This window comes from Ylistrum balloti, unplaced genomic scaffold (genome assembly GCF_031769215.1).
Source record: "Ylistrum balloti isolate Yb309-2 unplaced genomic scaffold, AGI_CSIRO_Ybal_v1 Utg371132, whole genome shotgun sequence".
Lineage (NCBI taxonomy): Eukaryota > Metazoa > Mollusca > Bivalvia > Pectinida > Pectinidae > Ylistrum > Ylistrum balloti.
Window position 1 is genome coordinate 212,653 of NW_026782621.1, and position 26,521 is coordinate 239,173.

Below are 26,521 nucleotides of genomic sequence, written 5' to 3' on the forward strand. Positions count from 1 at the left end.
GAAGGACGGACGAAAAAGGCGGCGACTATATGCTCCCCCGGAAAACCTAACAGCATTATGTGCATTGATTTGACACATCATAGGTAATGTAATATCTTTATTAATGTATTACCATTGTGTGAAGGGTTGTAATATTTAATGTACTCTCAAAATCACTTGTATCAGGGAAGGGAAGTAACTCTTCAGATATCCAGAAACATAAATTCAGATTGCTTCAAGTAGAAACGATTACAAACTGAAAGCGTAAAAATCTAATATGGCTACCTGCCTCAAAATACAACCGACGTAATAAGACAACAAGTACACATGCAATTAAAGTTTTGAAATACTTCATCCTGCTATTCTTCAGAAATATCACTTACCTTTCAGAATGAAAGCATTCGTACTAGCCTGCTGTTACAACCAGATGCTCAAGGAAAACTACAGGTGATATTTGAGAACGACCCATGTAGGACTCCATGTTAAGAAATTTATAACAAACTTTATCTGTCAAATACGATGTCAAATACGAAAAAGGCTATCCAGACCAATATTTAAATCAACCTGGCACATCCAGGCATCAAGGCCGTCCTACATCATATGTGCGATAAAGATACGTCGAGTGCTTTGCAAGAAATAAACAGGAATTGTAAGCAGGACGACGGAAAGACAACGGAGTATTGAGGATGTTGATAAGATATCCATTTCATCTTTTTCGTTAACTACATCGGGTATTATTATATCCGTTATAGTGTAGGTATAATTGCTAGTAAACCGATTTCCCTCACCTTTTAGCAATTCTTATACAGACGACAGCGAATCTTTCTCCTTCCTAATCATTGTCGATGTTTTCCTTCAGTAACACCATCCGTCTTCTTTCTCTACCAATATGACTTCATTACTATATATATATACAGCCACTGGTAGGTAAGTCACATTATCAGTAGAAAGGATATATTTATCAGTATAGACATTGATATCAGCTGTATTTTTTTATCTCAAACAACTCGATTTGTATGGAGGCTTTAAATAAAACGTGCCATGACTGATTTTACACGCCAGAAGTATTAAATAATCTAATAGATAAATTGCCAATATGGGAAAAGTTGCAGCGTTTTATTTCTAGAGCTGCAAATTCGAAAGCATCACTGACAACATCATCCAATTAGACAAATGCTGAACTGGTTAATGTTTGTTGTGGATTTTTTTTTCTTTTTGTCACCATACCATTAACATAAGAACGTTTATTAGCAAACTCCGAAAGAAAATACTACAAGAAATATATAGTTTATCATCTAGTGAAAATATTAAATCATTGTCCAAATAGAGCACACTTCTAGCCTTCCATGATATACTTGTAAGATAAATGATTTTATATCATGTAGATATAAGATATATCTACGGTCATACAACAGGAATCCACGTTTATTTATAAGTACGGACACAAGGACCTTTTCCTGTATCTATATTATCTCCGAAATTCACACGTGTTATCCGGCTACTTGAACGCTATCAAATGATGCTTGTTTATCGGCGATATGTGATATGTGATATGTCGCTATAAATGCGAGTGGATTATCGAACATTAACTCTGTAATTACAATGCAGCAAATACCTGACAGAGTCATACATTATACTGATAAAAATGTAAGTAGAAAATTAATACAATTTGTTAAAAATTATTTATACTATTAAAATACATTGTAATGTTGTCTTACAATTAACATGATTATGATATTACGTTAATGATATTCCGAATTGTAGGTTTGAATTTGGGAAGAATCACTACCGGAAAATTTCTTAAAAATAATAGTTATTGGATTACTTCACCTGCTAGACATCAGGAAGTAATACAAAGCATAGACGGGACCCGATGTGTTCAGTGCGAAATCCAACACCCGCTGTAGGATCTCCAATGAAAGAAGGTCGAATAACGGAGGGGACGAAGAAAAAAGGACGAAAAAAGAATAAGGTAAAAAGTGTGGGGAATGCCAGAGAATAACAGATAGACAGTAAGGGACACTAATATGTTTATATTCCGTCTATTAATTATTACATTTGAACTGTTCTTGAAATCCTCCAAATCAATTTATTGATGAAGGGAAGTAACTCTTCTGATATTAAATATAAAATATATCGAAGACAGCCACGGATATTAACAATGATGTGGATATGCCAGATCAATTTTTGTGCAATTAATTATATGTCCGTGAAAGGAAAAAACAACATGAACAAATTAATCTGCGATTGTAAATAAACAACAGATTCATATCAATCGAATCTGGTGAAATATGTCCGAACTAATCTTATTTCCTTCCTGTTCCAGCAGTATTACTGAGTTAAAGTGAGATATTTTCCATTATCGTTAGTCAGTATTATAATGTGATTCGCTTTCCATCACATTTTGTCAGTGTTATAAGGTTTAATTAGTATCATAGGGTTTATGTGACCTGTTTTCCTCACCTTTAGTTAGTATCATAGGTTTCAAATTACCTTTTCCCTCTCAATCTCAGGATATGTTAAATTATTGAAATCACTCTGTTTTCCTCACTTTTAGTCAATGTTATAGATTTCAAGTAACATGATTCCGTCTCTTTCGGACAGTTTCATAGGGTTCAAGAAACCTTTCACCCGGGCCTTTTGTCGGTGTTACAAATTTTGAGTAACATGTTTTTAGTCTCTTTAATCCATTTACAGAAGTGGACTTTATTCCTTCACCAACAAGTCAGTATCATAGTTTCATCGGCCTATTTCTTTCACCTGTTTACCCTTACCTTCAGGCAGTATGATAGGGCACGTTTTTTTTTATTATTATTATTTATTTTTGTTTTTCTGTGTGTGTAAGTGTGTGTTTTTTTTTTTTTTTTTTTGGGGGGGGGGGGGGGGGGGTTGTTACATTTTTGGCAGTACTAAATGAGTGAACTGCTCCAGAACAAATTTAATCTTGTCACCAAATCGTTTCAGAATTCAGATATAGTTGTTGTTCCAATTTACTGCTGAATAGTGTATGTAAAAAATCTTGCCAACATGCTTTAATCATTTGTCATTGATTAAATTCAGCATCGTTTTGATGTTGTTGTTTCGGTGGTGGTGGTTTTGTTTTGTGAATGTACTTTTGAATATCTAAATAAAACACAATGTCTCCTACTAGTTAATTCATATTTATTGTATCACACAGATATTTCGGTTTTGAGCATTCTTCGGTGAAACTAGGCGCTAAGATATATCAGGAAAGGAAGTAAGAAAAATAAACAAACAAACAAAAATGTCAACATAATCATTATCCATACCCATACTCAAATTCAATAAAATACGAGTTTTATAAAAACGAAAGAAAGACTTACACGGAGACTTGAAAAAGTACAAGAAGAATAAGACGAAGTGTTCCGGGAGAGTAAGCGTCCTAAATCGAAGACACCCGATATGAAACAATGGTCAATCCAAGTAAGAAATGCCACGTTCTCAAATGAGGACAAGGTAAACAACAGCGGAAACAACGGGAAAACGCACATCAAACACGTCCAGTTTCATATCTTACAAAAATAGAACATTTCTAATGAGATCTCTATGACGACTGTAAAACATCTCCATAATTTTCCTCAATCTGCATCTTTTGAAACACTTTGTTATGAATTTATCCGCCATTTGATGACATCTTGCACGAAAATCGCGATAAACGGAACAGGCCCTTATAAAAACAAACTAAATCCTCTTCAAACAAGTCATTATATAAGAGGAGAGACACTTTACGAAAAATCAATTAATTTCATGTGATTTTTCACTTGTGTAAAACCGAAATATTATATTGATTATTTTACCAAATTATTGAAATAAGATGCCGCAAATACTTTCTGATTACTGAATACGGATCGAGAAATTTACATCATTATATCAATTAGAGTTTTGATACCTCATATATTCATAAATAAAGCAGCGCAGAGTATATCAACCAGTAAACACATTTCTTGAAATACAGCTATACTGCAACATCATCGATCAAATTTGATTATTTTGAAGGTAGATGATAGAATCTTTCAAACACACATCTTAATTCTTTGTAATAGTGTTATTTATCTCTTACAATTAAAAAAAACTATTTGACATAGATCGTTCAGCAAGAAAGATGATGAAAGAATGCGTACCGGCTTACGTAACAGAAGCAAATGTTTGTAACTGAAAGTGATGTGTTTCTGATCTGCTCGTGATGGTATATTGGAATTGCCATCTATCTCCATTGCACTCCATTACGTGATGTTTTACGCAGATATTTGTCTACATACCGCAATCTGTTCTGTTACTTCCGATACATTGTAAATTAGGAAGAAGGGACACGTATATACAGTTCAATATCAGATCAATTCCAGACGGGTTTTAACTACGCCTATTTGGTTTTTACTCGTTTGTTATGCAGTGAGGCGTATATATACAAAACAGCGACACAGCGGGGGATAAATTTCTACATCTATCGATCATGTAGTAACAGATTTGTCAGCTTGACATTAACATAAAAAATCTCCAAAATCATTTATTTGTAAAGATTTTTATATTTTGAATAACAGAATATAATCCCTTTTTACATTTTGCGTTTCAAAACACTCTTTTATCCAGGTGTAATATATCAAAGACTATACAAACAGCATCGATTATACTTTTATCATTAAAATGTCAATCTAACAGGACCGATATTTCTTTATCAATGTAAATGTTAAGGTGACCACTCTCTATTTTACTGCATCAAAGTGAATCCTTCTTTAAATAGCTTTACGGATTTTTCAATTCCATCCAAACTTATAGATCCTAATTAAAAATATCACATCTTTGATGAATCAGAGAGTAGCTAAACCCTTTACTCCAAATACAAACGGTACCTGTGTATTACAGGTAGATAAATCTCTATGCATTTAATGAATATTTTATTTTCATTTCTTTAACCCATAGATAGATAAATGTCTCGCCACAGTTGAAAACATGTTCATGACCTTCTTGCACTTATAGAATCAAGCATGAAGATATAGATATGAATCATAAAATGGTCAATGGATTTCCGGATAAAAACATGCAATCATCTAAATTATTTATGGCTTCGGTTAATCAAATCTAGCTATTTATGTAAAATAACGATCCCTAGAGAGCTGTTTATAGTTACCTATTATATCCAGCATGTACAAATCGGCATACACTGTGTGTTGCAACTAGCTACTGGATTTACCCTAGACGGACAGATGTGGCAGAGCTAGCCGTTACTACACACTGCTATACATAAAAGACTCCCTATCAATAATATATTATAAACATATTTATCAAGTCCTAAATCACAAACTGTAAGCATGTAATTTGTCAAACAGAAGGATGATGGTCAGTTTGCGGATAATGGACTTACTTGGAGTATTACAATTTGAATGAGACATGTTGCGTGTTCCTGTGCTATATCCTCCTACTAAAGTTGGAATGTGTGACTTTTTGTGACAATGTTTCAGCCGGTGAAAAAGCTCAATTCCAGGAGGCCAACACTTATACCTCGGCGATGGGCTCCTGTTCTGCATTCGGCAAAGGTGAGATTTTTTTACGCATAGTTATCGCCAAAAAATTGTTCATATTGTAGACAATGTAGAGATAATCGTGAGTAGTTTTAAGACAATTGTAGACGGTGTTTGTTTTGTTTTGTTTTCAGGAAATTGGTATCAAAATTCTGACACCAGCATGATAACTATCAGTATAAAACGGCCACTTATATCTATTGACTTTATATTCATGGTCTTGATATTCTGCATATTTTTTTTTTATATTCGCTGATCAAAACTTTATAACTACTGATAATAGAATAACTAGCAAACAAATGTACATACTTCGACGGGTAGTCAATACAAAACATCTATAATTATATGTTCAACATTTTTATATAAAAATACGGAACGCATGTTTACTAAATATTTTGCAATATGTTATTAATAACTAGAATATGATCTATCTATTACTCCATTTGATCTAAATCTAACAATATTTTGAAAGGAAATCAGAAGTAAACCTAAATATGTGGAAGTTCATGCCGACTCCTTTGATTTAAAAATCAAATATTTATTCATTTCGGAATGCTATCCCAATCCTTTAACCAATTCTGCAACATAATTTATAATACGTTTGACCTGTGTATGTTTACTATGATGGGAATTGATGATGATTGTTGTTGATCATCGGAAGTCCACACGTTGCTTTTTTAAGAGAATGGAAAGAATGGGGCTTATATCTTGACGTTACTACAAATCAATCCCGATCAACATCCCATGTGTCTGATGGCGCATTATAGTGTCAGTGGTGTGTTGAAACTGATCCTGTGACTCTCAAATGCCGTCGGATGTTTGATTAAGCTTAATTATTCTATACTTGAAAATTAGATTAGATAATTAATGTCATAATATTAATCTCAAGTTTTGTGAAAAAAAAATGACAAAAACTGAGAAAATTTGTTTGTACTGAGTACACAGAAGTAACATACACTATCGTTTCAACTCTTAGAAACAGTTTAGTGCAAGTCCATACAATTTGACATGAACTTGCTTTGCATTTACACATATAAAACATTTCAATGTCCTTTTATTCAGGTAAAACTGCCATTGACATATTGTCATTGTTTGATATAAGGTCCCATGGACACGACACTTTTCAAACATATAAGTTTTAACAACATGTCTCTAAGTTTTATCTTTATTTACTATCGAATGTCAAAGAGCAATGTTAAATGTAATTATACTTTTCTCGTGTAAGTTCTACTTTTTTTATTTATTTATTTATTGTCAGTCTATTTAGAAGAAATGCGGGAGGCCAGGTTAGTCAGGTTCCGTCGCAGTTTTAGTGTTACACCATAATACGTCTACAATTCCTAGTGTTTAAATCAATGAAATATCGACAGTATAGAAATAGTTCTACCTCAAAATTTGGGCTCATTTTGATTTCCTTTCCGACATGAATGTCATTTCATGTCTCTCGTTAGAGTGTGTGGTTTGGTTGTCACAAATACAAGAAGAAAATATCGACTTATCAAAAGAATCTTAATGATAGTCAAAAAGAGAAAACGAGGGCAGAATACGTAAGATTAATGTAGAAACCTTCAAACAAGTACAAGGAGTTCAAAACATGGTAAATGCATCCACCCTGCTCATCTTGGTAAAGTCAAGAATGTGATGGCACATTCTACAATTTTCAACGAGAATGAGACCAATGTTAAAAGTAAGCAAACCAGTATGCTTACTAGCGTCCTGTCTTTCGTGTATATTATCATCGTGAAAATAGATGTCTATATATCGTTCGTTAATTTCTTTTCACACTGATATGCAACCTGTTTGCGCTTCGTTATCTTCTGTTGACACTCTATAATTTCTTATTTTAATCTTTCACAAAAAGTATGTTTTCCTTTTGTTCTGATTGCTATGATTGAAATGAAAGATTGATTCTTTTGCACGATTTGCAATCTATTTACAAAATCACAAAAGGAAGCACAATGAAGCTCATGAGTACCATTTCAACAATATATATATCGTGGTAAATTTTGCATGATTTTCTAACCACTGAAGTAACATGGCTGGATCGAATACCGATTATAAATCCATTTGGATTCATCACGGTTTGGCAAATATTTACATTAACCAATTCATGAAACGAGGAAGATGTCGTTACATTGTGGGGAAGAGATTAATGTCGATCCCGCGTACTTTGTTATACGTCTAGTGACAATAAACACATCACTAAGTGATAAACTCCTCTACAAACATAGGCAGAGTATATACTAGGTGTTCGTATTATCGTCCAAATGGTAATTCATGCAGGCTTTCTTGATCGGCCAGCGTTGTCTTGTTAGCGGTTGTTATTGGTGTTTGCATACCGTGTCTATTACTTGTCATTTTATATCCTATGGAAATATCAAAACCGAATCTCTTCACTTTTAATGGCTCCTGTTCACGCTGAATAACTTCATAACGATGAAAAAACTTATGGCTTTCATGTTATGTTTTGTATCAAACCACAATAACTAGCCTTCGATATACGTTAATAAAGCCGACAGAAATGACACTGGAATGCATCTTCCTGTACATGTCACAATTTGTTATAGTTGAAGATTACATATAAAATATACAATGTTTCTCAGCATTAGGACTCTATATTAAACAATAAGATAGAAAATATCATAATCTGGAAAATTTTTATCACCCAGGTTTTATTATTGATACGAGGCGAATTTCGGTCCGATTTTGGAACTATAAAAAAGCAGTTAAATCAATTAATATGACATACAGAATTCTTAGATTCTGAAAAAAGCATTGTTGAAACTTCATTGATTTAACAACAATTCCTAAACAAGTCATGTAATTATATATTTTACACACTTGTGGCTTAGGTGAAAGGCGATTTCGTTATTCCTGCACCATCAAACCACTCCTGTCTATATGAGGACTAGTATGAGTAATCATAGTCAAGTAGCTGCCCTCTGAAATATATCTCATTTGTCAAACCAAAGGTCTCAACCTTCTCTACCAATTACTGGTCTTGAAGCAAATTACAATAGTGTCGCGTTTTCAATGATATGCATACAAGTGGGACTGTATTACTTTGACCAGTATCGACCACAGATATGGCAGGCGCTGTTTATGGCGTGCGAAATCATTTTCCTTCTTGCAATAAATTGGAACTGTATATTTGTATCGCTCAGAAACCGTTTTAAGATACAACAATTTGAATTGATCTGTTGACAATTTAGCTTGATTTTATTATGTCAACAGTTAAATCTTTAAAATAAATAATTCACCACAGATTAATATATAAGTTACTTAATTTATTCATATAAAAAGGATATCCGCATGGAAAGAAAATTAAAGGCATGTATGATCAAATACTGGTAGAACTATCTATCAAGAGGACTGTCAATACTTAATGTTGTCACAACGCGTCCACACTACAAACCAAAGGGCAGAGTAACAGTTAGGCCGGAACCGGTGTGACGAGACACAAACGTTCCGGATTACACTAAGGAGAATAGACTAAACACAAAGTATTTATATATGTTGCAGTGTAACGATGAATTTGAAGATGAAGACGACGTTGAGGATACCAAGACTGTTAATTCAAAAATAAGGTATGTCAATTTTATAAATATGTCCATATCAAACAGAGTTGCTATTCATACGTGTCACAAATACATCATTGAAGATTGTGTATATAATTTAATTCGTTTGTATGAAATCGAAACTCACTTGGGGAAAAAAGGCAAATATGGACAAATACTGGTACCACATATACCAAGATGTCTATCAGTTCATAGTCACTATGATTTATTTCAACAATCGTTTTGTATCTGTCATATGCAACAGAAGCCGCGTGATTACCAGTGCAATATACCAAATACATCTTATCTATTTATTTAGCCTATTTATTCGTACACGTCAGAAGAAAAATGGCAAACACATGTTGACTATTGGTTTAAAAATCAAAATAAATGAATCTGCTATCATAATGATTTGTGTTCATTAATCGAGGGATATGGTAACTTAACATCTACCCAAGTAATAGAAAACTAGTGTGTTCAATCCAATAAAAGTAAAATAATTAGTGTGCCACAGATTGTTTTTAATTTTCAAAAAAAAAATGTTTTTTACCATGAGTTGTACTCTTGAAATCACAGTTTGTAAGTAGGTCCTGACGCGAAACGTAAAATTTACGCCATTCCCTTTTAGACTTGCCAAATAAAGAGAACAATGAAATTATATAACGTCTCATGTCTTGGTAAATATTTAATTAGCTTGATAGAAAAAGTTTGTAAATATCTGTACTCAGCGTATGGTAAAAAACATATTAATCTCAAGTTCATGACATAAACAAGTGTGTAGTGAGAATATGAAAAATACACGATAAAACGTGTCCATAATCAGGTGTATCGCGATCGAATCGCATGTTTTATTGTATATGATACAGCATTATATCAAAATAAAATTTCAAAATGTCTTTGCAAATATGTCTTTAAATGGCACTGTCTGAATACACGTGAATGTGTTAATATTATATCCCGTTTATGAATTTTGATTATGCCAGTAAGTGCGTCCTCGGTTGAGACCATGTTCAAAATTATTTCAGGAGCCCCAAAATAGACTTGATTCATTTCCACACCATACACTTGAACAATCATGTGGGGTTTAATTCCCATAACGGACGTGTAAAGGTAAGGTATCACCTGCCCGCCCACTTGGGCTTCCCCTGTTCAGTTTCCTTCCACAGTAAGACCCTTAAAGTGATTCCAACCGGGACAACAAGAATTATTGACATTAGTTTTGCAGTTGTTGTAAAATTAAACAACTTTCATTGTTTATTTAGAAACTCAAATTTTACTACCGATCATATTTTGTGTGTAATTTTTACGAGCCTAGATCAGACATGGCAATGTCTGAATTGAAGAATTATACACATTTTTTTTTTTTTTTTGTTATTCTTATCATACAACATTTAAAAATAAGCATTTTCTTTAATATAACTTAATGGTGTACTTAGAATGTACTTTAAGAATCAATCTTACAATGTGGAAACTAAGTTTTTTCTTGGAAACGACATTTTTGGATTCGAAACACTATACAATTCATTTGGAGTTTGAATACACTCGGCAAATTACTTTCCGCTCTAGTATGCCATTACCAATCTACTGGATTACAACACAAGTACAAAATCGTTTATTCTTAAAGACACGGCGCGCATGTGTTGTTTGTCTCCTTGCTACTCGGCACTAATACAGGATAAAGAACTCACAGATTCGTTGGTGGAATAACCATTCTTTAATACAAGTCGACTCATGAATTCCTTCGTTCTGTTAGCACAATGTATCTATATAGGTTCATCACGAGTTAGAATCAGATTGGCGTTCTACGTTTTCCATTACTATCACGTGATATTACATCATGATGAAATGTGTACGTCAAGGATTATATAAACGCCGAGCCAATGCGTCGGGTAATAACAGAATCATTATGAAAGGACTTTAACACCTTATACTAAAGTTGAATGGTTGTTTATATACCCTCTGATTCTCTTGATGGCCCATATTTAATGTTCATTATTATTCCCATTTTCCCCTTTGTTACTGACATTGGCTTTATGTAATATCAAATGTCAACTTAGTTTCTTGCAGTCCACTGATTCAATAATGTTTTATCATTATTAATTTTGTTTTTTATGTGAGTTGTAATCTTGAGATGGTGAGTTGGAGCTCCGATTAAGTCTTTTCTGAATTTGTACTAAAATCTGTAAGTCACACGTGTCCCTTTTGTACAATCTTCTTTATGGTTAGTGAAAGTATGTCACGGAGAGCGAGCAAAGCAATTGTTTAGTATTATTCAGTGAGGACGTGGTACTTCACAATCATTTGCATTCTCCTTTATCTGGAGCCATTCTCGTAATCTGGACTACCGAAGTACTATTAAGTTGCCGGACCTAAATGCAAAGGCAATAGTTTGTGTTTACTGGTACACATTAGCGTCTCATGAATAACTAAGCAGGACAGTCGTGGAGCGTATTCTGGGCGAATATATATACTGTTTTACATCCTGCTGCACTGTTATTTCGACAATTGATGGGAATATAAGGGAAATTTCAGCATACCCTAAAGCTTGGTTTAAGCAGCCAACATACCATTTATAATATAATCGCTTGTTGCAATGCATATCGTGTGCGGCATAACTTCAAATGGATGCATTTATACAAACAAACGATATGCTGCTTTTCAACGTCAATGATGCTCCGAGGTCAAGCTAAATATGATATTGCTGTATTGACTTTCAATCACGCATGAAGCGAGCCTGGAAACCACGACCATTTTGGTTTGGTGCATTGCACCATTATGCCGGTGCTGTAAGAGGTTATAGTAGCCAGACATAACATTATTCATATCTTTCATGATCTCTTGACGGCGCCTGCTGAATAAACGTCAGCTTTCTTTATTGAATTACATTTGATGAAACACAAATTATGACAGGTGCATAATTTAGAATATAGTTATTTCTATTTGATTTCTTTCCTTCTACCTAATAAAGACTCTCCCTATTTAAGCTTGGAAGCCAGACTATAAGGAAAACTGTTTTGATGTAGGACGTCAACATTTAGGAATCTTACTCTTCTGCCGATATTTAAGCATTCAACTTCGTTTTCATTATCATAATGATTTCCTGTCATTATTAAATCACCTCACGCAACTGTCGTTTTAGTTAATCGCAATATCTAATAATTTCAACTACACAGGATAATTTCAATGAATTTTCGACGTATTGTTTTTAAGATAAATTCTTTCATCTAGCGGGATAGATATTTGTCAAAATTCGGCATTTTCTAAACGAACTTTAGTGTGGTGCAGTCTTAATTAACAAAATGGTTACGTTTAGCAGTATCAGACATCATGATTATAACCAAAAAGAAGAGTGTATTCTGATTTGCACATTTCAATACAAATTTAAAAGTAGATATGGTACATATAAAAAATGAATTAAACTGTGTCATTTAGTTGTTTCGTTCTTGATTAACTAATAACTTTGAGTAATAGTTATCCATCAAGTACCAATACAAAATATTGGTATATTGCTAATAATTTGAAGCTATCGTCAGTTGTTTCTCGTGAAATACGAAATCTCAGTACAGTATTGAATTGTCCTCTGTCTATTGTTATTCTATCAATTCTTTCAGTAGGATAGTTTCCAACAGTAAGAACTATATCTGGTTTCGACGTTATAAAACCAAACGGTCAAATGTGCATAATGTTATTCTGAACAAAGATACAAAACTATACGTGACATTCGGATGACGTCACAAATCTATTGTTCTAAAGACCAATTATACATTGTCGTGTTGATACACTATGGTAAGCTTTTCTATGTGTTCTGCCTGTTCCATCAATGCTAGACCTAGATGTCTGCAGTGTATCCGACAACTACTATATTTGTCACGTTGCCGATACCAATGTGATCCATATTAGGATTTGAATTCGAGCTATTTCCATTTGTGAGACTATGATTGTATCCATTATCAGCACTCCTCTTCAAAAACAACCCCGCGTATGATGTCCTCGGTTATATCTTTAAAAACATTTGAATCTAAATTTGATTGGTTGAAAAAAGAGAAACATTCGGTATGAAGTTATCTATAGAATTATCATCATGTAACTGTAATGATAGATTAATATTCCTCTATGTTTCAATTCGAGTCTTACGTGTTGTGTATATAAATTTGCTGTTGTCACTACGTATTGATTTTTACAAAAGTGATTATTAAAGATTGCATTTCAAACTGTGAGCTCTCTGAACAAAATAATGTGTTAGTCATATTTTAAAATATTGACTTTAAGAATTTACTAATCAGTATTGATGTTAGATCATCCAAAGTAGTTAAAAGGAATGTCAAAATCTAGATGGCGAGATGTGCAAGTCTCTTAGTTCTAGTACACCTCTCCATCTAGATTTCGATTTTTCTGTAGATCACTTTGGAGTTTTCTCAGTCGCCTTCTATGTTTTTAAAACATTTAGGACATAACATCACTGACGTGTCCTTTAACTGTGACTAAAATCAGTGCCTACTACTCACAGATTAAGAAAAGATAAATACACGAAATAAAAACAACTCGCACACATAAATGAAATGGAGCAATGTGTTACTGAATAAAATATAAGTTTTACATTTACCGTTTCAAAGTTCAAAAGGAACCTTGCCTTCACTTGGTTGTTATCCGTTTGTTAAGGTTGTAATTTGTGACGACGTTACCTAAATACACATAACAGCAGATGCTTTCACTCCTTATAAATGTTATCTTACTCATATACCTCTGACTCCGTAATCAATAACGAGGGTTTAGGCAAAACGCATTGCAATCTTCATTAACTTTTCATACATAATCGATTATAGTTTAGTCTTTTATCGAAATTTACAAAAGTCGAAGTTGATACACTAGATTATACTAGTTAGTCTCGTGTAACTTCATCCCTGAAACTGAACATGCTTTTATCATTTCATGTTATTTCAGCCTGATATACGTTGCATTATTGACCTGTCTAGGCACGTTGTCCAAGTTTCTCGCGTCTAATGAAAGTTCTAGAGTGCCCTGGAGAAATGACTTAGAATATAAATGTATCAGATGTCAATGTGAAACCCTTAACAAGACACGGAGGATTCGAGGCAGATGTTCATGGACAATTAACACAAATTTAGAGTCTGCTAATCCGTAAATGTAGAAATATATTGGAATTACTTGTCAGAGACGTTCACTAAGTGCAACTATGAATATCGGTTACTGTCAAAATACAACCTAACAGTAGTTCCTTGACACATTACTTTTTCTTGTCGTTGTATATAAAAGCCGGAACAGTCGGAATTGCTGAAGGTTATTCGTCTGTAGCAACTGGGTATACTGAACTTTCTTAAACTTATATTACCATAAATATTTGAGGTCAAAGAAGAAACATATTTTAAAAAAAGGTCAAAATTCATTTTAAAACAAAATGCAATAGAATTTCGTCTGTAAGTTTGAGCTTTTAAAAGATTACTATGTTCATGACAAATTGCATTCATAAAATGCTTCCAACGTCTGATGTTTTTAAATTGTAGACAGATTAAAGGCATTGTGATAGTACAAATAGAAATTCCATTGGGTTTGCTACAATTTTAAGAACATATGTGGTCAGCACTACAATACACGCCGATTAAGAGTATGCACATTACTAATCTATAAACTGAAGGCCGCGATAGCTTAGTAAAGCGTTGACTTATGAATGCCCAGATATATATTTGAGGGTCGTGATTCGACGCCCCCATGTCCATGGCTGTTTGTGTTTGTGGACGGACTCCCGCATTGTATTCAGTGATTTAGTCATCATCCATTACGAAAAGACTTAACCTTAAAAACGACCTTGGCTGTCCAAGGGTTGCTAAATCCCGAAAACAAAGTATATAAACAGCTTATGTATATACTGTGGTATTTTACAGCGAGCGGTGTAAATCCTGAATATAACTGCTTTGCTGGTGTATAATACCGCACCTTAAAGAAAAAGCATTCAGCCTCTATTGAAAATAGCATTTCTGTCTATTTCATTTCTTTACTTCTTCACATCATAATAATTATTTTATATATATATATAAACTAAAATACAAACCATTTTAACACAGCTTCCTTAGGTGATGCCGACTAAAGAAATCAAAACACTGCTGCAATGTAAAATAAATAATTTGCTTAATCGGATTTTTTTCACGCAAATATATTATGAATTCTGTACATTAAATGGTCGTCGTTTATGAGATTCATTATTTGCATCAATTTGTTTGTGGGTGTGTTGAATGGCTCTGCGCTGGTTGTTTCTCCCCCTAACATATTACGTGTCCAATAAATCTTGTTTTATGGGTGATTTTGTAGCATGTTGGATATACAGATTTTTTGTCTCCATCCATGTGATTTTCGTGTTTAGGTCCTATATATCTACGTAGAATCTAAGCATTTGTGAACTAAAGGCCATCGTCTGTCGACTAGTGGTTATACAATATGCATCAATCTGGCTACTCAGTTTGTGCGGATATTTATTAGAAGCGTTAAAACCAGCTGACACTGCAATATTTCTATTAGGCCTGGGCACCATGCCATACCATAACTGTCATGTTTGTAATTAATTTAGGAATCTATCCAAGCGTGTTTATGAGAATTATTCGATAGACTATATTTGAGATATTACGAAAATGCGAATTTAACTGGACAACAAATAATACTATATTTTAATCATTGCAGTTAAACCATTAAATATATGTCTGAAATATTTTATTGTTTGGCCATGCAGACGAATTGAAGGATTAATGGAGACTTGCAAAACGCCTGATACCGTATACCAAAACATTGATTCACCTGTAAAGCGTTGCCATGATAACAGCGGGCGTCATGCGCGGTCAGGTGAAGGTTTTCCGGAAGGAAGTTGCACCATGGACACCACAATAGCTTCACATGAAAACAAGGTATGTGGTTAGGGTTAGTGAGTTTCATTGTTCATAATGTCATACAGAGGGAGCGTGACATAAGTACAATAATAACGTTCAGTTCGTGTATAAATTGAACTTCCCGTAAGTAATACTCAACTATTAATATTTATTACAGTCAACAAAATCACAGCATAGTGAAATGTCCTGTGGAGTTTTGGACCCCGACGGAAACAATTGCTACAACTGGATGGTATGTGTTCCAATAAAAGACAAACCATTTAGGACTGAATGATTTGATGTTGGTGTCGCCTTCAAATATAAAATGCATTAACCAAAGTAATAATTTCTCCCCTGTATGCTCAAGAATACATTTAAAAAACTTTGCAACATTTTATGTTTAGACAATTTTATCAAAATCACTCCGTGCAATAGGTTTCTTTTAGGCAGTATTTCAAACTGACAGCATATCTAACTGTAAAGTAATGTCCAGGTAAACATTTAGCGTGACGGTACATTAGAACGACCCTTGAGCTTCCCAAATATCATTAGAAACGGTCTTCTCTTTTGTTAGTTGTTTCCAACAACAAAGCATCCGAAATAGTTATACTTCACCGTATCACTTGGTAATTTCTGACATATCCTTCGAGTTTCTCCTATTTAGTCACAAATAATGAATATTCATTAAATAACGAGTATTCATTACTATTTCACTGATTTCCATTGCGTTGTTCTTCCAGATCATTATCACCACAGCAGCCCTTTACAACATAGTTGTCATCATACTTCGGCTTGCCTTTACAGAGATGAGGGAACATGTAAGTAATGATGGATTCATATTTTCCATATTAACAATATTCGTTATTTCATTTTATTAAATATTTTAGTGTTTATTCTATGTTACAATCACATGTACTAATTATGCATGGAATTGATTCTTTATGTAAAGCATAATTGTCTGATCATAATATTTCGTATTAGGTGTTACCAAGAACGATATTTACCGTCCTTGACCTTGGATGTGATGTGGTATACTTGTTTGACATGGTAGTACAAAGTCGTATGTCTTACTACGAGGACGGCTGTCTGGTAAGAACATTGAAATATATCAACGGTCAGAACTTGTTTGTTGTAAATTAAGACTGATATGCAGTGTAATGGTATTATCACGTATTTTTGTGTTTGTGTGCAACATGATTAATATCACTTACTGTGGCGTTACAAAACCAGGCAAACACAGCACTGGTCAGACAATCTTTGATGTTTCTAAGTTACATTATATGGCCATTTAGGTTTTAGTGTATAATGTACGTTTTGATGGGCCGTCTACTATCTTATTTGGTGGTTTATTTGTTGTATACCTTGCTCTCAATTGGGAACGTAACATTACTCACTTGGATTGGCTAGCCTATACACGTGTTACTTTTCCAGAACCTTTAATCTTATTCTCCTTACACGTTTATGAGGAGTCTCTGTGTAAAGCTTTTTTTTTTTTTTTTTTTTTTGCCGTGGTTACATCGAATTTGTGTTTGAATTAAGATTTTGTCGAAATGTCAGCATTATTTTCATACGACTGATTCAAATGTGCTAATATATGTGTTTGAAGACATATGCAGAAACGCAGCAATGGTTCAAACTTCTTTATAAAACATCAAATTACAAATGAATTCAGAAAAGATAATAATTAACATCGTCTTGCCATTTATAGGTAACTGATACTCAAAAGGTGTATGAGGAGTACTGGGGTAGGCCACGATTTAAGCTTGATGTGTTATCAATTCTTCCACTTCACACCATCATCTTCGTATGTCAAGGTAACTTTCACCTGCTGACGCTCGATGTTTGTTTATACACACACACGTGTGAATTGCACGTACAGTCGCATCGTATACAACGCAAAACAACTTTATATGAAGTTTTTGAGTAAACACATTACTATCGAAAACATACAATTAACCAAGAGGTGTTTGCTTATTTTGCAGGAATGCTGAAGTGCATAAAGATATACATAGGCTTCGATAAATATCGTACGTATTTGTTTTCATTCCTAACATTATCAAAACATTGTGTTATTTATTCTAACTTACTGCCTGTTTTACTTTATACACACATTATCTTTGTCTGTTTACTACAATAAACTTATGAATACACATCTTTATTTGGCTTTGACAGAAGGGGTTTACGTTTCCTTGACACGGTTACCAAGGTTACTTAAAGCTCACACTGTTTCCGGTTTCTTCGACATTACTGACAGGTAGTTAAAATTGACATAATACACGTCCTTACGAGTTCATAGTGTTTTTATTAGATTTTCAATCTTCATCAAAGTATACATCGCCAATGTCCACTGATGGTAGGGCCTTAGCTTTAGAACTAAATATAAATCGATATGGTTTAAAATTTGTTTTATTTCTTTAAATATCACCAAAAAAATTGATCATGCTTTTCTAAACCCGGTAGAGTCTCTTTCAAGCGATTTTTGTGAAAGTGAAAATTGTTCTTGAATAATATTGCCTGTTTGTTTTACATTTCGCAGTCGCACGTCCAACCCTAACTGTGTCCGGGCGATCAAGCTCTCTTTGTATTTAATACTTGTTATTCACTGGATCGGGTGTCTATATTACATCGTATCCTTGGTAAGTATTATGTGTTTAACGATACGCTACAGAAAAGGATATATTGTTTATTATTATTGTTGTTAATTTGATTTACCTATCTAATGAATAGATTTAATTATAACCCCTAGCTATTTTAATTGAGACCTTTTCAAACAATTTTTTTTTCTTATGAAAGACTTATTAATCCCTACAGAAATCTTTCTTACGCATTATTTTGTTTAGATACTATGATGTTAGCATATTGAATAAAATATATCATTACAAATAAATTATTTCTGCAAGATTGAATAATTGTACCAATGCATATATTGTTACCAAGAACTTAGTCACAAAAGGGTGATGGGTCCTCCATTTCGTGTCTCCTGTGTAGCCCGTCATTCCTCTGCGTGTGGCACTCGCTGTATATAGCCTTTTTACCAAAGAATTCCATCAACCTGTAAAATGTATCTAGTTACTTCCGACGTTATGCCTATTCCACTCATCACAGTCTTTGCGTGACTTGGACAACATTTTGTATGTGTTGATTCGTTCATGTCAATGATGTTGATAACAAGCAAATCGATCGTATAGACATCTTGAACACAAGACCCACTAATATCTTACGGGAAGAGCACAGGACTAGCTTACTGATAAACGCTTGGTTATGCATACCAATCCGGCGTACACAAAATCATACAAGTGTTCGTGAATTTACATGAAAATGTCATAGAAGAGAATAGGATATATATTGGTGTTAAATAGTATCATATATTGTGTATGATGTATAGTGTACCATGCACTATTTGATAATAGATCACCTGTGTAAAAAAAGCATATTTCTTTCAATGTCTAGAATTTCAAGTTATGTTGTATAACAGTTGTGGCATGAAAAGGAAAGAATCAAAATATTTTCGAACCTGAATGTTGAGAAATTGGGTATGTTTCACTTACCACTTACAACCGAGGCGGATGATCGCAGCAACATTGATTATATTTGCAAACCAAATGACGCATGGTCCTGTTATAATCGATACATCTTTAACGAATCATAAACAAGCGTACCAATTAACTGAATACGTTAATTAATCCTTAACGAGAACTGTTTCCTTTACAATTTTAATTCACGCTCACAATAGATAAAGACGCATTATCCGTAATTGTTAAAGATCACAGCCCTAAAACATTGTTCTTGTTGAATATATGCCTTGTAAACCAAAACGACATTTCAATGTCTATTACAGTACGAGGGGATAGGGTCTACTGAATGGGCCTACTCCAGTGGAAACTACCCAGATAATTTCATAAGGTAACCCATCACTGACACAATCACTACCACACTTGTCACTTTTCTAAATGTTTTAATAAACTGATGACACATTTAGACAATGATATGTTGATTTTGTGTTTATTTCTTACTTGATTTAGCGAATAAATATGTATAAAAATCATATATATACACTCAGTCTTCAGTAAGGAACCACCAATATCTTAGATTTGGCTTTAAGAAAACTATTCAGTGACAACTCAACAGGATACATACGATTCTTCGGCATTTAACGAAGGATACACATTCAACAGGGAACGAAATTCACATAACCAGAGGTGTTGCATCTTTTCATAAAGACGTGCTTAAAAAGCAATCCTAAATTATAGAAAAATATAACTGTAATTAATATAACTCTTATTTACAGATACGTCATCAAATTACCTAAACAATTAATTAGTTCTGTTGGGTCTGAAAATATCAACTTCGGGTAAAGCTACCACTTTTCTGGTACAATTCTTTTGTCCATTGAGTTTGGGTTTGAGATAACCCCACTCATATCTGATGACATTGCATGCCATAAGAACATGTTTCATACAAGGCGGGCTCTGTGTGGTTGAATTGTTATCAATTAGGATAGGCGGACCTGTCGATAGAGGGCATCAAAATGTGGAACAACTTTTTTCAAAAGTAACAATAAGTTTTGATTTCACTTTCCATACGGAATTTGATGGTCCCTTACTTGTGGACAAGTGTTGTATAGTATTCTCTAATGCGTCTTAAGTTACTGTGTCTTTGTACTGTCATATGGGGCTTACTTTGACGAACAATAACATGGAGCAGAAGACGCTTAATCTTTAGCAGCACCCGATCTTATTTTCCTCGTCCTTTTTCTGGAGCCTCTCTTAACCTCGCTTCACTGACTATCAATTTAAATTACAATTCCGTTAAAATTTCCTTTGTTACTTTCATAGGAAATACATTTGCTGTATTTACTGGTCGCTTTTGATACTGACCACTATAGGGGAGAGACCGCCGCCTCAGACTAATTTGGTAAGGTACTGCCAATGAAGTATTGATGCGATTTTATATGATCTCGGTGTTTTCACACTTTTTTAATTTTCATTTAAACTTTCTGCCAATATAATTTTATTGTTGTCTTATTTCAACAAGTCTCGATTTTTTTCTTTTTTCTTCTGATTGTTACACGTGCTTCCTACATGATCTTACATAAACATAGTTAATCATCAAGTACGAAAAATTTATTGTTCCTTTGAAGTCATACATTTCAGATTAATTGTTTCAGGAGCACGTGTTTACTGGATTGACGTTTGTTATTGGTGTTTTTATATTTGCTGCCGTTGTCGGTAACGTCGGCGATGTGATCAGTAATCTAAATGCTTCTAGACAAGAATTTCAATCTAGGTGAGGATCCCTATATAAATCATGATATCTCTACTGGCATTGAAATTTGCATTTCACGTAAAGAATAGCATTTTACTTCCTGTGTTTCGTCATCCATTACAAAGATGTTCAATATCTTGCATAGCATATAGCCGGTTATTTTCGCGGGAATATTTTCGCTCTTTCGCGATTCATTAACGAGATCGCGTAAAAATGATTTGCGTAATAGTGAAATATGTGTACTTATAACATGTTCTTTTAATGTCCAGATCACGAAATATAAATTTTCTAAGATAAAATTCGATGGTTATAGAAGAAAATTGCGAAATTTTGACCCCTGAAAATTACCAGCTGTACGGTAGCGATTCATTTACTGTGAAACCGCTGATCGCATTCTTATGTACATCTCCTTATTGCAAAGAAAGTATTTTCCATTTTATAAAATGTTACACTGTTTACACAAATAGAAGTTGTCGGTTGCAAGACGTTTTCGGCAATCACTTCGTAATAATCAACCTGTTCATGTTTTCACAGGATGGACCAGATAAAGTTTTACCTGAGGCACAGAAATGTCCCTATACCTTTACAGAACAGAGTCAAACGTTGGGCCGACTATACATGGGCAAAGTATGATTATATAAATTTGGAATGAAGTGGTCCATGATTTGACAATAATAAGTAGGATAACTGTAACATAAGTAAATCAATGATGTACTTACGTCCTCGTCGTTGAAACTAGACTCCTAAAAACGGATAACCCAAAGATCAAATGCACATTTGCTTTCATTTTGCTCAATAATGGAAATATATTTACATCACAGTGTTTTGTAGATTTCTTCCTATCCTCGCCACCTCTCCCTCCATACATTACCGGTTTCTTGTATATAAATGTTGTTTTTGTTTGGCAACAATACGGCACTAAATGTTCTCAGTATCCAGATGTTGGATGTTCTTCATCAGTAATTGTACAAAATGTTTTCAGTACACATATGTTGGCCCTTCTTGTTTAATCGTGGTACTAAATGTTTTCAGTATCCAGAGGCTGACTGTACTTGTTTTGTTGCAGTACTTAATGTTTTCAGTTTTCATATACTGCATAGCTTACAAAGGAGAAATCTAAGGTAGTTAGAGAATTACTTCCTGGCATAAATTGTAATAGAAAAAGAAAAGTGTCTTGAAGGAAAACAATAACAGGACATTTTGCTATATTTACGAAACGGATTATGCAAGAGATAAAGAAAACAGCAGTAATACAGTAGTATATACGAAGGATCGAGGGACTTATTCTATTCTTACTTCTATTTCGACGTGTATTACAGGAATCAAGCCATGGATGAGCCTCAGTTGTTACAGATGTTACCCGAGAGATTGCAGATGGAGATCGCCATACAAGTCCATCTAGATACCCTCAAAAAAGTATAACAAACCTCATATGCGACCTTAAGTAAAAGAAAAATGGCAATAATTTGCCTTTATTAAGTTTTAAATTTACTCCTTCAAACGGAATGACTTCTGACTTTACAATTATTATCCTTTGCGTTAGTATCAGTCTATAAATTTGTGAAAGGCCGCGTCAGTGATGTTCGAAAATAACAATATGGTTTTTTTTAATGTCACTGTGTTTTTAGGTCACTATCTTCGAAGAATGTGAGGAGGGACTTTTGAGGGAGTTGGTGTTGAAACTTCGACCACAGATCTTTTCCCCTGGTGATTACATATGTCACATCGGAGACATAGGTGTGTGGAATGTTGATAGCTGGAAACAAATCACCCTCTCACTCCTCATTTCTCTATATCCCTCTTTTTTTTTAGTTGAAAAGCATTTTTCCATTCGTTTCATTCACTTAACATTAACATATATGATAATTCATTTACATACTCTAATCACGGATTGGGACTGTTTAGTCAATCGATAGATCGATCTAAATCATTCGCTCAGGTAAATGTGAATTGAAGACTGACTTTAGTATCACTTGTTATATACTCACAATTACCTAACTTTTATTGTATTGCAGGTCGAGAGATGTACATCATCAACCATGGAAAGATAGAGGTACAAATGTCCCTCATAGATGGTATCTGAAGTTAAGATTTCTTTACCATTAGTTCTATTGATATATAAGTTTCATTAGTCTGACTCGCCCATTCCTAGTTTGCATGCAGGGATCTCTCAGTTGATCACAGGATGAGATTTCAAGACAGTTTTGCACCTATACGTTTTGATCATCAATATTTACATCGCTAGGACTGAAATTCTCGGTATCCTTATTCGTTAGAAATCATTTAAGATCTTGAATTTGTTCAAACATGTTCCGACGGGTTTTGTGTTCCCATATTTTGAACGTTGTTATTTTTTTCATGACTTTGAGTTAAAACAAAGATTTCTTTTCTAGATTTCACTCGTTCATAACAAAGTTTTCCCGAACTCATATTGTTTTAGATCATAGTTCCTTGTGCCGACACAGGACAGAAACAGAGAGTTGCAACATTAGGAACTGGTAATTACTTTGGGGAGATCAGTTTGCTCAAACTCGATTCCGGACAAAACAGGTAAAAAGATCTGAAAGCAGGCTCGTGAAATTAAATATCAGCAATAATTAGATAAACGCATCTATGTATTTTCCAATGCATGTAAAAAAATGCTGGTGAAAATGAAGTTTTAAAACGACATTTTAAACGTATAATGGCAGGAGGACCGCAGATGTCCGGTCCGTTGGATACTCGGAACTGCTACGGCTTTCCAGGAAGGATCTCCTTACGGTGAGTGTTGTGGTAGGACAACATGGATATTGATACGTTACATAGCATTCACTGATGACACTCAGATTGTTTCTTCTTTAATAAGAAAAAAATAGTTGTTATTACTTTTTAATTAATTAAATTTTCATATTGTGTACTGTTGTAGGCACTGGTGGAATATCCTGAAGCAAAGCTGATACTGGAAACACAGGCTAAGCTTAGGTATAGTACTATCTCAACGAAAATGTCATCTCATTTGTGACATCGAATACGGTAAAAGAGTGATACAAATACTTTAAAATTCTTGTTATTTACTACAGTACACGTTTATCTTATTTAGATGCTGCATTATTTGAATTATTTTACAACTTTTCGTTTTCAGAATGAAAGAAACTATGGTCATTCGAAATACCAATGGGGAAGAACCGTCTCCTCCTTCAGAACGGCAAACAAACGAACCTTCTAGGAAAAAACGTGACTGGCTCACAGGAATTGTCCAATCAGATGGATTTAAGAAACTTGTGGAGAGCAAAGGTAAAATTATATGCTATCATTTTGATGTGGATAAATGACATGTTGCATTCAATATAATATCTCATCCCACTAGGTTCTTTCTATATTCCTACACGGGTGTCATATTTGTAATATATATCGTTTATAATTAACCAAGTTTTTATCTTCAAATGATTTATTATCGTTTCTACACGGAGAAACATCCAGCTGGATCGCCCAGGTAATATTTTAGCGTATGTCATTAGTGTTATATTCCCTGGAGTGTTTTTCATTGGCTGGGCCAGTCAGACATTGATTGTGATGTCATGATATGAAAAATGACGTTATGTCATGAGTTGAAAATGGTGCCAAAAAAGGATGCCTCCAACTGCTTTTATCATCAACATTTTGACTTTAAAACTTTTCTGAGTGATAAACAGTATATAGCCCAGTCTGACAAAGACAAAAGGTCTAAGACTCGTTTCATAAATTCTGATATGAAATGAAAACTCGTTTAAGATAAGATAAAAAATAAACTGATTCAAATTATTTTGATACTTTTACATAGGCACTGAGTTGCTAGAACTGAAGACGATCATAGCCCAGTTGAAGGATTACCAAGCACAGGTCTGTATCGTGTTGTGTTTAAAAAAAACTCTCTTCAAATCTGAATCGACCAATGTCATAAATATATTTATTATATAACATCCATGGAAACTTCAAATCACCTAGTTAGCGCAAAAAGGAGTTTTGTGAATGCTCCTCTGTGAAGATTTTGCCTGGATTTAATCTACAAAACGAAAACAATAAGTATTACATAGTATTGGTTGATGAACATTCCCAAGAATAGATATGATGAAATATGTGATCCATACATGTTGAAAAAATTTAATGAAATCATTATAAAATCAAATTCCTAGATTTTGTTGAGGTTCAACAAGGTTATAAACTTGAAAGTGGCTCAGCTGAATGATTTTTGTGTCTGAAATTGTATCGAGTAATAATCATCTTGCTAATTCTATTCATTGTATTGTAGATTCAAGAAAAAACCAATACGCGTTGTGTAGAAAAGGTTTGTATACATTAGAAGAGCATGGTGGAGTAAATTTGATTTTTCTTCTTAAATTTTCGTTAATTTAAACATGTATATAAATGCACGTTTCAATAATTCTACTAACACATCGCAGATTATATCAAATAACTTTTTTTCGATTTAATTGATTTGGGGATTTTATCTGCTATGTCCTTGTTTGAAGAACATGATACTTATTTGATTGACGAACGAACATTTACATGACACGCAGAATACCATTATCTTTCTGATTCTACGGTGACCTCCGTGTAAATCTTTATCTGCTTCATATTTCCTCAGGTTTTTTATTTTAGTTTGCATTACGCGTTTTGTTGACAATTCAGTACTTTTTTGTCGATTCATGACATAATTTTGTCCTTTCAGAACAAACGACTTGAACTGAAATTACAGCAGTACGACATTAATCTTCGAAAGGCAAACGCTAAGTTAGAAGAACTCCATGTGGCTTTAAGGTCGCCCTGCTCCTGTGGAAGACCGTCCAGGGCCGTGAACACAGAGAGTCCGTTTAAAAATAGAATCACGCGTTCTTCCGTTTCGGATAGATCTTGCAAGTTATCGATAAGAAAGAAATGTGCTTCAGAACACTACTTAGAACGTCGAGGGATGAAACCGTTCACAGGTTTAGAACCTGGACAGTCACAACGTGGAAAGCCAGGTTCAAACAAAATCTCGACCCTGATGACTAGGTCACAATTAAACGTAACACATTCCGACAACATGGAACCGGTGAAACAGAGTAGCGGTTATTCAAGTGATACAGAGACCATGGCAACACTGCTGCGCGTCAGTAGTGCTCTGCGATTGCGCCACCGATCACAAACAAATTCAGAAAGCAATTGTGATTCAAGCGTGTCCACTGATGGAGATCTAGATTCAGACTGGGAGCCGGTTTCCATTAGCAACAGCATTCCGCTCACACACTTGACAAATAGTCCAAAGGCTAACAGTACACGCCGTCGATCTTTTTTCAAGGAGACCAATGTCTAG

At 34.1% G+C, this 26,521-nt stretch overlaps 1 protein-coding gene across 1 annotated transcript; it reads left to right on the plus strand.

Annotated features, from left to right (window-relative positions):
- The first annotated feature begins 1,852 nt into the window (after positions 1 to 1,852).
- On the plus strand, positions 1,853 to 26,521 carry LOC132560967 (cyclic nucleotide-gated channel rod photoreceptor subunit alpha-like). Its single transcript, XM_060225675.1, has 25 exons — positions 1,853 to 1,951; positions 5,457 to 5,531; positions 9,039 to 9,103; positions 15,813 to 15,984; positions 16,124 to 16,198; positions 16,686 to 16,763; positions 16,927 to 17,034; positions 17,654 to 17,759; positions 17,928 to 17,972; positions 18,118 to 18,199; positions 18,482 to 18,581; positions 19,784 to 19,848; positions 20,781 to 20,859; positions 21,113 to 21,231; positions 21,745 to 21,837; positions 22,530 to 22,626; positions 22,839 to 22,947; positions 23,226 to 23,263; positions 23,651 to 23,760; positions 23,901 to 23,970; positions 24,116 to 24,171; positions 24,332 to 24,483; positions 25,010 to 25,068; positions 25,478 to 25,513; positions 25,898 to 26,521. Exons 1-25 carry the CDS (start codon positions 1,853 to 1,855, stop codon positions 26,519 to 26,521), a joined length of 2,712 nt encoding a protein of 903 aa, XP_060081658.1.